Genomic DNA, 13,751 nt, shown 5'->3' on the forward strand with positions numbered 1-13,751 from the left:
AGAGAGAAGAGGAGGAGGAGAGAAAGAAGGAGAAGAAGGAGGAGGGGAGGAGGAGGGGGAGGGAGAGGAGGAGGGGGAGGAGGAAGAGGAGGGGGAAGAGAAACAAAAGAAGTTTCCTGGTGCCTTCTGACCACTTCCCTCAGTGAACTTCAGTTAGACTGTTAGCCATGATGAAAGATTTCTAGAACATCACTGGCCAGGATTCCTGATGCTTGCAATGACACTGTAGTAGCTAATTCTGTCCCAAACTTGTCTGATTTTTCCAAGTGGGCATCTTCCATTTGGATAAAAGCAGCAACAGACACATCACAGAATGAACGGCCCCAGTGATGAAACAAGGAGCGTATTAGAGATAACTCCTGCTGTGAGAAACGTGCCTCCCCAAAACTGCTATGCTGAACCCTAACCACCCGTGTGAAAGGATTACAAGGAAGGAAGCTTTGAAGGTGAGTTAAGTGTGAACATGTTAGAGAGGTCTGGTGTAGCCTGTGTGAGAGCACTAGAACTTGTTGTCTATGTGGAAGAGGTCCTCACCAGATACCAAAACTCCTGGTGTCTTGATTTTTGGACTCTCTAGCCTTCTAAAAATCAAATTATGTTGCTTATAAATTACTCAGTCAAAGGTATTTTGTTGTGGTCGGTGCAGTGGAGTGAAGGAGCCCCAAGCACCTGGATGAGAACGTGCATGTTCGTGAGCCTCTTACTCATTCTTGTCTCCTTGAGTGTGCCAAGAACACAAGGTTCTGACTTCCACCTGAGCAATCCCCCAAGGCTGTATTTGCAGTGAATGACTTTGATTGACAGATGTGCTGCACCTTCCTCAGGATGTGAAGCAGGACGGCTTGAAAGCCCCTAGGAAGTATTGTTCTAAGCCTGCATATACTGCACATGTGTAGCCTCTAGCCAGCTCCATACATGTTGCACTAACAGAATTTGGAAAAAATGACACAGACCAAACTAGTGTGAAGCTCATGAATAATAAGGTTCTTCAACTTGGACTTGGTACTCATGCTTCTGCAGGCATCCATCCATCCATGAACAGGAGGCAAACTTCCTGACTGCTAGCAGAGAACACCAGGGCGCCTCCTGTTTTGACACCTGCTGGCGCTTACCTGGATCACCCGGAGTTCCTGGAAGTCCTGGTTGTCCTGGGATCCCCGGAGCACCTCTTTCACAGGAATGGCCAGGGGAGCCTGGGATCCCTGGAAAGCCACGACTTCCCTCTCTGCCTTTGGGACCTTTGAGACCTGGAGATCCAGGGATGCCAGGGGGGCCTGAAACGATAAGATGTGTTTGGCACTTACATGAGCTAACACTGTAGAGATGGCCTATCACATCCCTCACTTATGACAATTCTAGAAAGAAACCATTTGATTCTGACTCTGTGCTTCAAGAACTAACAGCCCTCAGAATGGATTTTCGTATGTAAGATAGAGATACAAATGAGTGTGAAAAGCCAAGCCTTGTTATACGGGCTGCTTGATAAGCACACAGAGGACAAAGAAGTTACCTGGGCAAACAAGAGACCACAGGCTTTCCTAATTCTCCCACCGTCCACCGCTATAGCAGATTTACACTCAGCAATATAAGACGCCCTCAGTGTTTGCTGCATGAATGTGCATTTGCTGGGAGGGCTTACCAGTTAACCTGCCAGCATTCTACTGGACTGTCATGGAGCCTGCTACGTCCCCAAGCCTCACTGCTAAGCCCCTGAGCGGGTAGACCTCACACAGTCCGTACTAACTGCCACAGCCTGGCAATGTCAGCAACAGGTTGGCCAGCTGCTGGTGGCTTTTGGAGCAAACACATATAGCCTGGATAGAACGGAGTGCACTGAGCCACTGCGGCCCTACGTTAGCAAACAAGCAGTAAAGTGCAAGGGCAGCGGAGCAGATGCAGGTTCATCCGATGTCAGCAGTGCATGAAATGTATATGCACTCAGTACCTAAAGCACAAAGCAATCCTTTCGGCTTGGGTCAATGCTGAGCAGGCGCCCTGTAACAAGGAGAGAGCAAAGACCTCATACCTCCAGCCCCTGGGCACCCCGGGTGACCTTTCTGTCCTTTCATGCCCGGTGCTCCTGGAAGACCCCTCTCTCCAGGAGGTCCTGGGTCACCAAATGCAGGGTCTCCAGGGATTCCTTTCTGGCCATCCATTCCAGGAGACCCAGGTGGGCCTGGGGGTCCAATAGGGGAGGTCCCCTTTTCACCTTTGATGCCTGGATCGCCCATGTCACCACGGAAACCTATTTAACAACAATAACAAACTGCTATATGTACAAATATAGGCCCAGTAATACAAGGACAATTCATTGAAAACTATAGGCACTCTTAAGAGGTACTTAATAAGTAACAGTTCAATTGCTTCAGAGACCCAACAGGTAATACTGCCTTTGCCATTCTATTAGTGACGTCAGTGGATTTTATTGTTACTGTTTTATCTGTATAAATTTATTTATGTGTGGAGGCAGGCCTGGAGGTGCACACCTGGAGAACAGAGGACAGTGTGCGGGTCTTTCAGGGATGGAACTCAGGTCATCAGGCTTGGTGACCAGCAAATATTTCTCACTGAGCCATGCTGCCATCCTCCCTTAAAAAATTCTTTTTTACATTTATTTGTATTTTTGAGACAGCATCTCACTGTGTCACTGAAGCTGCCTTAGACTGTAGTACATATCCCAGGATGGCCCAAAATGCAAGGTGATTCTCCTGCCTCCACACCTACTGTTGTAGGATTACAGCTGAGTTCCACTGTGACCAGCCCCCTGACCACTGTGCCCCCTGACCACTGCCTTTATCTGACAGGCACTGCTCTGGATTGAGTGCTTTCAGCCACACAGTGAACTTGGGCCAGTCAACAGCAAGGGCTTCCCTACAATACCAGCCTCAGCTGAGTAGGATTCTCTTCATCTACAAGTTGTCACAACATAGCTGAGGGTCTGTGTCCCCCAACCTCCCCAGAGAACCATTCTTCCATCATCTCCAGACCCTCTGCCCATTTTCTTAAGGGTATCCATCTTTAAGAATATGCAAAAGTTCCTGATGCAGATGTTCCCAAGGCAGAGAAACCTTCACTTACCAGGTGGACCTGGAATTCCAGACATTCCTGGTTTGCCCCGCTGGCCTTTCTGCCCATCTGGACATCTCATACCAGGAGCCCCTGGGGGGCCTGGAAACCCCTTCAGACCTAAGTAAGAGCAAATAAACTGATTATTCAATCGGGCAGAAATAAACCAAGTAGGAACAACAGGAAAAGGGATTTTTGAAAGGTCTGTGTTAATTGTCTTTTGGAGTATGTCGATTTTATGGAAGTAAAAGTTTTCAGGACAACCAGCCAGGGTTCTGTAAGATGACAGTCTGAGCAAGCCATGGGGAGCAAGCCAGTAAGCAGCACTCCTCCATGGCCTCTGCATCAGCTCTGCCTCCAGGTTCTAGTCATGCTTGAGTTCTGGTCTTGACTTCCTCCAATGAGGGACTATGATTTCAAAGTGTAAGCTGAATAGACACTTTCCTCCCTGTCCCCCAAAAGTTTCCCAATGTGGTTTACAGAAGCATTCTGCAGTCATTGCTCCAGGTAAATGTGTCAGAGTGATTTTTCTCATAATCTGTATGGTGAAGAATTCCTTCTGGCAGCTTTTCACGCATACACCACTGTACTGGCTAGGTTTGTGTCAACTTGACACAGCTGGAGTTATCACAGAGAAAGGAGCTTTAGTTGGGGAAATGCCTCCATGAGATCCAGCTGTAAGGCATTTTCTCAATTAGTGATCAAGGGGGNAGNGCCNCTTGTGGGTGGTGCCATCTCTTGGCTGGTAGTCTTGGGTTCTATAAGAGAGTGGACTGAGCAAGCCAGGGGAGGCAAGCCAGTAAAGAACATCCTTCCATGGCCTCCGCATCAGCTCCTGCTTTCTGCCCTGCTTGAGTTCCAGTCATGCATCCTTTGGTGATTAACAGCAGTATGAAAATGTAAGCTGAATAAACCCTTTCCTCCCCAACTTGCCTCTTGGTCATGATGTTTGTGCAGGAATAGAAACCCTGACTAAGACAACCACCATTCACCTAAATTTTAGTGCCTTCTATGGCATGTCTGAAACACAATCCTATAGCCCTAGCCTATCCTTTCTGAGTCCAAGGTTGTGGGCAAAGCCCACCCTGCTGAAAAGGCACTAAAGGAGCCCTGCATTTTACAGAGCACAGGCAGACGGCCTGTTAAAGGGATTGAGATTTTACCTTAAGTTTTTGATGTCCTCCTAAGTTAGCTCAGCTCATTCACAACTTCTGAATTGTGAGGTTAGGTGGAGGCACAACCACCTGTGGGCTAACACTGCTGGCAAACAATCAACCTTTCTCATTCATCCCCAGGAAGGTGACAGTAAAGCAGAAATGGATAATCACTGAACTAATCAGTATAGTCCATCCCTCTGCAGATGAAGAATGACGTCTCTACACTCTCAGAGCTGCATTATGGTGAGTGCAATAATTCCACCCTGGCCCTTGAGCTGCATCTTGGCCCCATGACTGGGTTTATTCAATGGGATTTTATTTTTTAGTAATATGAATTAATCCTAGTCCATATATCTAATATAAATATAGTTATAAAAGAGAAACTGCTTGGGCCAATGAAATAGGAGCAGCGCATTGCAATCTGAGGGGTGAGGTGATCCTAAGAGAGCGAGCGGCCCTGTCCTCTTACATTCCTGAAATCCCATGAATGATCTGAACCTAACTTAGAACCAGGGTCACACCAACACACACTGCCATGGATCAGCTGAGTCCCCACCGTTCCTCAGGGTCACACGAGAGGAAACAAGTGTGTGTTTGCAGCTCATTGAGATTCCAACACTGCTTGGAAACCCCATGATGGAGACACATGGTTCCGGAAGACAGCAGCCCAGTCTCACTTGACTCAACCTGTACATAGTTTGTCATGTGTGTGTGTTGTGTTTGCAACCATGAGTACAAAGGCCAGAGAGCAATGTCAAATGACTTCCTCCCTCTTATTCCTTTTATTTATTACCTATTTATTTATTGTTTCTCTTTTTTAACTGAAAAAAATTCTCATACAACATATTCCGATCACAGTTCCTCTTCCTGCAGCTCCTCCTGGATCCTTCCCACCAGTTCCCCACTCTTTCTTTCTCTCAGATTCAGTTAGACTGATTTCCTAGAGTTCCAAAGATCCTCTTTGCATCCACCTCCCCAGTCCTGGGATATACATTGCATCACTCAGCTCTTTGCATGGGTGCTAGCGGTCTGAGCTAAGGCTATCTTTATGCTTGTATAGCAAGAATTGTACTGATCGGGCAATCTGTTCCTGCCCTTTCAATCCTTGCGTTGGACTAGAAGAGCCATGTTTACCAACCATGCTAGTAGTAAGTTAATTGAAGTTAACTTTAAAGAAGTTACCATGGATTTGGGGTTTGATTCGGCTAAATACCAGGGACTAACTCAAATGGAATAGATGCATGAACATGTATTTAGAGATGTTGATGCAGAGGCATTTTTCAGGCCCTGTCTAATCAGAATTTGTCCCTCTTGGAAGGGAGAGTCCACAGGTGGATGGCATTCTCCACTCTTGGTACACAGGAAGAGATAAAAGACATAGCTTTAGAATTCTCAAGGGCAGACACGTGAACTGATGGGTGATCAAACCGAGACACAAGAGTCTGGGAAAGTCCATGCAAGGGTATCAAGCCAAGTGGGGAAGACCCAGGAGCTAATGATTATAAGGCCTCCCTAGTCTCCTGTCCCTCAGGGATTTGCTGTGTGCTTATCTGTCCCCCCACCCCATCCCCCCCGCTAAGCCTGTAGGGCAAGAACTTTGCATGGTAATACCTGGAGGTCCATCAAAACCTGGCAGACCTGGTTTTCCAGGGTAGCTTACATTACACAGAATGGAGTCACCTGGGGAGGAACAGAAAAGTGACATTCAGATAACTGAGCACTGAATGCTCGAGAGTCTGTGCCGACTTCCATAGGATGTGTTAGAGTTCATCAGAAGAGAAGTCTCCAAGCGTCATTAGACAAACATTCCAGATCTGTCCTTAAACCCAAATCTCAGCTGTCGGAACAGTCACAAGCAGTTATAAGAAAAGCCTCTTAAAGTACCAGTTCTAACAACCTGGGAAAATATGAAGTGTTAATATAAATGATAGTTTATAGGCCCACAGATTCTAGTGGAATGAAGAGAAAATGTTGGTAGATCATAGGGAAGCCATGACACTTGGTACTGAGCTCAGCTGGTTTTCCTCTTGGTTTGGACACCAGGGAAATACACACATGAAGAGGCTGGGTTGGGTATCAGTAACAACCATTTAGAGATCTCTATGGGGCAGGTCCATAGGTTACATTGTCTCTTGTTTTTTCAGTGACTCGGCAATGAGGGTACTATTGTCCCCATCTAACTGGTAAAGTAACCTAAAACCTGTCCCTCTGAGGGCCCATGTCCTATGAAAATCACAAGTTCCACTTTTATAACAATACCTCATAGTTTTTACTTCATGTACTTTCAAACTAAACTAAGAGAGCTAAAGAAAAATGCTATTACACTTGTCTGAGATCCAAAGTTACTTCTTATCAAATATAAAGGTACGAGTCTTTATGTGTTGTCAAAACAAGAGCCAAAGTCAGTATTTGATCTCCAAACTTAAAAATTGATGCTATAGCCCAAGGTACAATGCATGTTACAAAAGAAAAAAAAGTAAATAAACCTTGTTCTGTCAGCCATAACGCTGAAAGTAATTTCTTGAAGTTCATATGCCTGCCAAATATGCTAAAATGCCTCATTTTTCCTCTCCCCGAAATGCTCACAAGTGTGTTTTCATGGACACTATTTTGTTAAATGAAACACTAGTGGATCTTTTATTAAAATATTAAAAATGTACTTTGAATGCATAGGACTGCTCTAACTACAGTTGGGCTTCATGAGTTGCTAGTGAGAGTGAACAGAAAGCAGCTTGGGCATGACAGACAAACGAAGCAGCAAAGAGGGTAGCGCTCTGCGGACTTGTTCTAAATATTGATTATAGTGCTTTCGGTGGATGGACGACAGCCTGCAAGCTTTCCACAGCATCTGGATGACATTCATTTAACCCGCCTGCCAGAGAGAGCGATCCCTGAGCTCAGCAGACAGGCATTACAGTGTTCATGGTTTCACTTAATATCCTCCCATGCAAATATCCAAAAGTACCTTTTTGCCCCTTCATGCCATCAAAGCCTCTCATGCCTGGGTGCCCGGGCTCTCCTGGTAGGCCTCTCTGTCCTGGTGGGCCGGGATATCCCAGGCCTGGAGACCCCACAGGTCCTGTTCTTCCTGGAGGGCCTGGCAGTCCGGGAAGCCCTCTCTCACCTGGGGTTGCATCCTTATGGTCCCCCTGGGAATGTTAGGTCACATGTCTATTATTGATCTCTCAAAGCCCATGAATTCAGGGCAGTCTACATGTTTAAAATCCCAGATTTGAAAAGACAGATGCAGCAAGTGTATACATACATATATAGGATATGGATGTATTATACTGTGCCTCAAATACAGAAAATGAATTGTATTATACCTTAGGTACAGAATAGAAACTTATGTGTAGATGCACTAACATCAGATATAACATATAAAATAAGTAATTCAATTGGTAGATCCACACACAAATGAAAAACTCAAATGAGTTTTTGGGGTGAAATCAGCTTCTTATATCCTTAGGAGAAGGTACCCCACCAGCTAGGCTCTGCCACCCTTTGTGTCCGTGGTTAAAAATACAAATACAATGAATCTTTACCCCTACTGTGCGAGTCTGACCTATAGTCACCTGCCTTGCTTGTGTGAGCATATCAGAAAATTAAATTCTAGAGCAGAAATTCACATACTCGTGGCCCAGGATCCCCTCTTTCTCCAGGACGTCCATCCCCACCATCTTGTCCATGTGGCCCCAGAAATCCTGGTGGCCCATCCAGTCCTCTTTCTCCTTTTTGCCCTGGGAAAAGGAGGCAAAAATCTTGTAAGCTCTTGTACATGGGAAGTGAAATAGAAGAGAGGAAGGGACCCAGGATAAGAGTAATGACTTTTCACTCTATGAAGGTTGGCCGAGATTCCTGAGAGACTTGGTTGCCAAAAGTCTCCAAACTGTTACAAAAACAAAGGGCAGAAAGGCAGTTGCAAAAACTACTGGTTCTCTTTACTTGGGAAATGCTCCTTCTCCCATTTTAGCAGAGGTGACCTGTGGAGGGACCAGTCATGGAAACTTCCTGCCTCAGTGACACAGTGTGTGAACATTCTACCCCTGATCTTAGTAGCTGGGGGAGTTGATAGTTGATTATTGCCCTAAGCTACACAGTCCTTTCTAAAGTTATTCCCCTGCTATAGCTGACACAGTATCTCTGGTTTCAAGGATTCTGAGCTGCCTCACATATGGTAGTCCTGGGGCACATAGCCAGAGAAAGTCAGACTTGTGGGAGCGACTGAACATAGACCAATGGAGATGAGGGTGCGGACAGTGGCATGATTCTGTGCAAGGTGATAGACATGTTCATCACAACGTGAACCCTACAACTAGATCTTCATGTTTTCTCTAGTAAGTCAATAAATTATATGATTCCCCCAAACTACTCCAACATAAGCATCTGTTACTTGTAATTTAAATGCCACTGATTAATAGAGGCCATTACAAGGCAGAAGGCAAGTTAAAAGATCATCTGCTTCAGATTCAAGTTCACCACAATGGGGATTTGAATGTCACTGAAGGAACATTCATGATTTCAAATAAGAAGTGGGAGATTTAGTGCTTAACAGCCATGCCATTCTATGAAGGGCAGGAAATACTTTCTAAGCCATCTCAACAATCCTAAACTATTATACAATTAATCTGCAGTCACAAGGGAAATCAATACAAGTGGATGCCCATAGATCATTCATAAAATGTCAGAGGGCTAAGTCATAGGTCACTCACCTTTCACTCTTGATATGACCATGTCACCCTTTTCTCCTTTGTGGCCAGGGAGCCCCATGGCACCAGGTCTTCCCTTGGTAAATAAAAATAATAACAAGAGCAGTGCGTTAGATTAATTCTAATAGGACAGAAGTCAGTTATATTCTTGTTTATTTAATACCTTCTCTTCTTCTCTAAATCTCTGTTCAAAGATTCTGGTTTGAGAAATCTTTGTTTTATCCCTTTCCTGCCTTCCAGAACCTTCTTGTGGTTCTATTGCATAAAAACCACAAGTTCTTGGTGCTAAGATCTATGTAAAGTTTGTATCTGGGTTGGCAACAATGTGTCAATGACTCTCTTGCCTTGGTAGGTCACCATGGTTAAGATATCAGAATGAAGCTAGAGAGATGGATCACTGCTTAGAGCGCTTGCTGGTTTTGCAGAGGACACCCTTGGTCAGCAGCACCCACATGGCTATGCTGAAGACCTTGTAACTCCAATTCCAGGGGACTGACTTCCTCCTCTAACCTCTCCACGCACAGGGAATGCGCTCGTTGCACATACATGCATGTACGTGATGTGCATGCATACATGCAGGTACTCATAAATACACATACACTTTTTAAAAATAAATCTTTTTTTTAAAGCTGGGGAAATGATACATGAAAATTCTATATTGATATGCAACCTTACTGTGAGTCTTAAATAAAATTGTATCCTAAATAAATATGTATCATCAATACTATCTTAAGTGATTTTAGCCTTTGATCTGTGAAAATGAGAGCACAAAGGGGGAGGGTAACATACAAGCTTCCACAGAGCTCAAGGACGGGAAAGTGGCCAGGGAGTACAGTGGTGTCCGTGAGAATGGATAAGAAAGAGAAAGGGAAATAAGAATTCCCCCATGGTGTTATCCTAGTCCACAGTGCCATGAGTGTAATAAGAGAGAAGACATCAGAAATATCGTCAACCCAACGAGTCCTAGAACAACTTAATTAATACCTTACCCATAATAGCCCAGAACAAACTAGTGGTCCACAATGCAAAAATGTTAGCCCTTGGAAGCAACTAAACACAAAGCCACAGCAATATTTTAGAGTCACTAAGAAGATTAAGTAGCAACATATAAAAATAAAAAATAAACTGTGGTAAAAATTAAATTTTACAAAATGAGCTATAATATATAAAGTGCAACATAGTTTCAGCATGATTGTTCCCTACCCACACATTAAGGATAACACTGAGCTTTATCCTTTAAGTTTCCTGCTGGGCCAGCTTTACAGATGTGCTGTGCGCATGCAGGTAGGGTAAGGCTGGAGTTCTGAATTATCACTTTGACTTAAGATTGGAATTTCATTTTCATTTGATTCTTTTAGAAGAGATGGGGAATGATATCAGAAATTCAGAATTGAGTCGCAGGTCACCCCAGCATAGAGGAAGAGCGGGCTGTCTCCAGCATCCAGGGGAGGACTCCTGGGAGCAGTGATGGATGGCTGTGTGTCAGCAAGTGAGCACCTTATTGTGATGGACAGATTCATGCAGAGTGGCTTCTCAGGGATCTTTGACTGTTTCTAGTTCATCTAGGTTACCCCAGCTAGGGATTCTTTCATTCAGTTCAAGGACATTTTGGACCAGAGTGATTCTGATATCTTCATTCTGTGTATGATTCTGTGTGTGTGACTTCCCCACATTCATCTCTTCTATAGAACTGAACATCACATAGACTCCAGTAAAGCCACTTTCCCAACCTCCAGACTAGTCCTCTCCTCTGAGTCCTTGAGTTGACTATCACCACCTGCCTCAAGACACTCGGCATTTCCATTTGTTTGTCTAATTAGCACCCAACCCTAAACTATCTCAAACAGTTCTGTGCTATTACCCAGTAAATGCCCATCTTCCCAGTGTCTGCATCTCAGGCCAAGGCAACTAACTGCCTTCTTCCAGTGTGGCTCAGGCAAAGGACACAGTTCCACATCTGCTTCAAGTGTCCTCATATTGCATATCTGACCTGTTAGCCAGTCCTTGTATCCTCCTGCCAAATTGTGTCTAGAGCTGACTTCCTCTTACCACACAGCACCGCCCCTTCAATCTGTTACTTTCTACTTAATCTCCATGTGTCTGCCATTGCCTGTGGTCTCATCTCCACAGAATAACTGGGGATTCATCTAAAGTGAATATTTAAAGAGTGTTGCTTCTCTCTTCATAAGACTCCCCAGGCCGTTCATGTCCTTTTAGATGAAGGTTCAAGTCTGACCCACCTGCAGAGCCCAATCTGTGTATATGTGTATATGTGTATGTGTGTGTGTGTATGTGTGTATGTTTGTATGTGTATGTGTGTGTGTTTGTGTGTGTGTGTATGTGTGCGTGTGTGTGTGCATGTGTGTATGGGGGATGGAACCTAGGAACTCCTGTGCTGACCCTCACTCACTCTCTCTGCTCTTCTCCCCATGTGACTTTGGCCTTTTGTCATAACAGCATAACAATACTGCTTATTTACTAACTTATAGAAGCTTTATTATAAAGCTTCTCCAAAGCTCCAGAACTTCACATATTACTCTGATCCATGTTTTATCCCTAAAAACTTGGAATCATACCTGGGACAGAGTAGACATTTAATAAATAAAAATTACTTAAATAAATGAATGAATAAAGGATGGATGGACAAATACAAGAAAGTGTTTGATACTTAAGATGTGTATAGGTTCAAACCATAAAATGTAAATCACACATACAGTTAGAAAGGGGCACACTAAGTTTTCTCTCTGTCCATCTTCTTTAACTGGAGAGATTATGATCAGGAAGAGTTACTTACTGGTGGCCCTGGAGGTCCTTCAGCACCAGGCTGGCCTGGATCACCCTTTTCTCCATGCCAACCAGGGAGCCCTAAGTCTCCTTTACTTCCTTGTCTTCCAGGAGGTCCTGGGGGACCAGGGGGTCCCATGGGACCAGGTGGACAGGTACAGAGTCCTTCATTTCCTAGACAGAGGTAGAAAGTCAGCTTTACATAGTTCCTGATAAAAACCCTGGTAAGCTCTTGACTACAAAAAATAGTGTGACCAGAGATGACCTGCAATACACAATTCTTATCACAGAAAATGGAGACCACGTGCCATGTGGCTGACGTGTACCATGTGACAGAATGGAGTCTGCAGCATGGTCTGTATGGGATGAAATAGGGTCTAGAGTAGAGCACGTGGCAGGAGGGGGTCTGCAGCATGGTCTACTTTAGAGGAGATGGTGTGACAAGAGGCTGGGGCGCACCATGCTGCGGGGTAGAGAGGTAGATGGTATGTGGGATGAGGGCATGTTCCAGGAAGGCTGAAATGAAGCTTTGGGCATTTGTCTCATGGTCTATGTGGGGTGGGCACACACTTTCTAAGTAAACAGAATCACGTATATTATGCTTTAAACTTCCAAAGCTAGCATACAGTTCTGATGAATAATTGAGGGTCCTTTATTTTTTTTATCGATTACTGAGGAAACAACATTAAATAAATTACATTAAATGTATGGATAAATTAATTACAGCATGACCCTGAATAATCAAAGAAACCCAGTGCATGAAAAGATTATTGATTGAACAGCACATTACCAGTGTGAATTTACTACAAAACATTCCCTAATGATCAGGACTTTCAGTCTGAAAGATAAAGTTTGGGAAAATCAAATTGGTTTGTGTGCATGATTTCATGTTGTCTAACTCAGTTGTCCAAAAGGCTCTGACAAGCTGGAGAGCAGGGACATAGCCATGGGCATTTGGTGAGTCAAGAAAACATGAGATCCACAGAGAAGGACTCGATTAAAACATCAATAATGTCTGATCGTCATGAAACAACTTTGTGAGCGAATTTTCCCTATGAAGAACACACTGTGTGGCCTTTATACTCTAAAACCCCGCTTTTATAAACGGGTAGCATCAACCCTATACGAAATTGTATAACCAAATGTGGGAGGTCACAAAATTGGCAATGGTGAAAGGCAACAATAAAAAATAATCCCATCAGAGTCCAAGGTATCTGTGCCGGCGCTCACCTATGCTGGATCTCATGACTTTACTGTGGCATTTTTTTTTCTGAACACACAACATGTGCACTTTGCATGCCATGGCACAACACCAATGCATGCTGCCTGAAGTCCCTCCTCTCAGATTCCTCTGTGTTCTGTGCTGGGAACTGTAGTGTTGCTACAGTACTCACAAAGCATTCTCCTCTTACACCAACAGTGGTTCAGCTGTGGAGAAAAGACCTTTTACCTATCATCTTACCATCACGCCTCAACATCTAAATATTCAATGGATGCATCTTTGGGTTAGATTATGTTAAAATGTTTAACTTTAAAAGTTTCTTTAGTGTTTCTGACTTGATTTTTTTTTTTTTAAAAAAAGTTGCAAATAAATTTTGGCTTGGCATTAGGACAGAGTTTCCTATAATGAGTCTAATGACACTGCTGTAGTGTAGGCTTTGCTTTGATGCAAAGCAATGTACTCAGCGTTGATCATAATATCAAAACAGTGGTTTCCTCTCATAGCGGTTTACTCTCAAAAAACAGTGAAGAAGGTCTACATCTTGTAGCAATAAACATTCGGCCAAGATTGAATTCTTTACATAAAAATAAACATCTCCATCCCATTCATAAACAAACTTGCTTTCATATTAATAATACTATGTGTATTAAAGAATTATTTTGAAGCAACTTTCTTGATGACCTATTTTCAGTTGAGGTTGGATGTGTATGCTTATTTTATATACCCATATTTGAAGCTGCACAAAAAAAATTTTCTTTTTTTAAAAATTATTTTATTAGATAATTTCTTCATTTACATTTCAAATGCTATCCC

The 13,751-nt window shown here is 43.7% G+C and overlaps 1 protein-coding gene across 1 annotated transcript in view; it reads right to left on the bottom strand.

Annotated features, from left to right (window-relative positions):
• Nucleotides 1-13,751, bottom strand: part of LOC110321617 (collagen alpha-4(IV) chain) — a 121,830-nt gene that overhangs the window by 36,277 nt on the left and 71,802 nt on the right. Inside the window, exons 21-29 of the mRNA XM_029538683.1 lie at nt 12,784-12,836; nt 11,727-11,981; nt 8,936-9,008; nt 7,857-7,963; nt 7,189-7,372; nt 5,835-5,903; nt 3,079-3,186; nt 2,027-2,245; nt 1,113-1,274 (exon numbers count right to left, since the gene is read on the bottom strand). Of these exons, the coding sequence (XP_029394543.1) occupies nt 1,113-1,274; nt 2,027-2,245; nt 3,079-3,186; nt 5,835-5,903; nt 7,189-7,372; nt 7,857-7,963; nt 8,936-9,008; nt 11,727-11,981; nt 12,784-12,836 (1,230 nt within the window). The remainder of the gene's footprint in view (nt 1-1,112; nt 1,275-2,026; nt 2,246-3,078; nt 3,187-5,834; nt 5,904-7,188; nt 7,373-7,856; nt 7,964-8,935; nt 9,009-11,726; nt 11,982-12,783; nt 12,837-13,751) is intronic.

The sequence above is a fragment of the Mus pahari genome, chromosome 5 (genome assembly GCF_900095145.1).
Source record: "Mus pahari chromosome 5, PAHARI_EIJ_v1.1, whole genome shotgun sequence".
Lineage (NCBI taxonomy): Eukaryota > Metazoa > Chordata > Mammalia > Rodentia > Muridae > Mus > Mus pahari.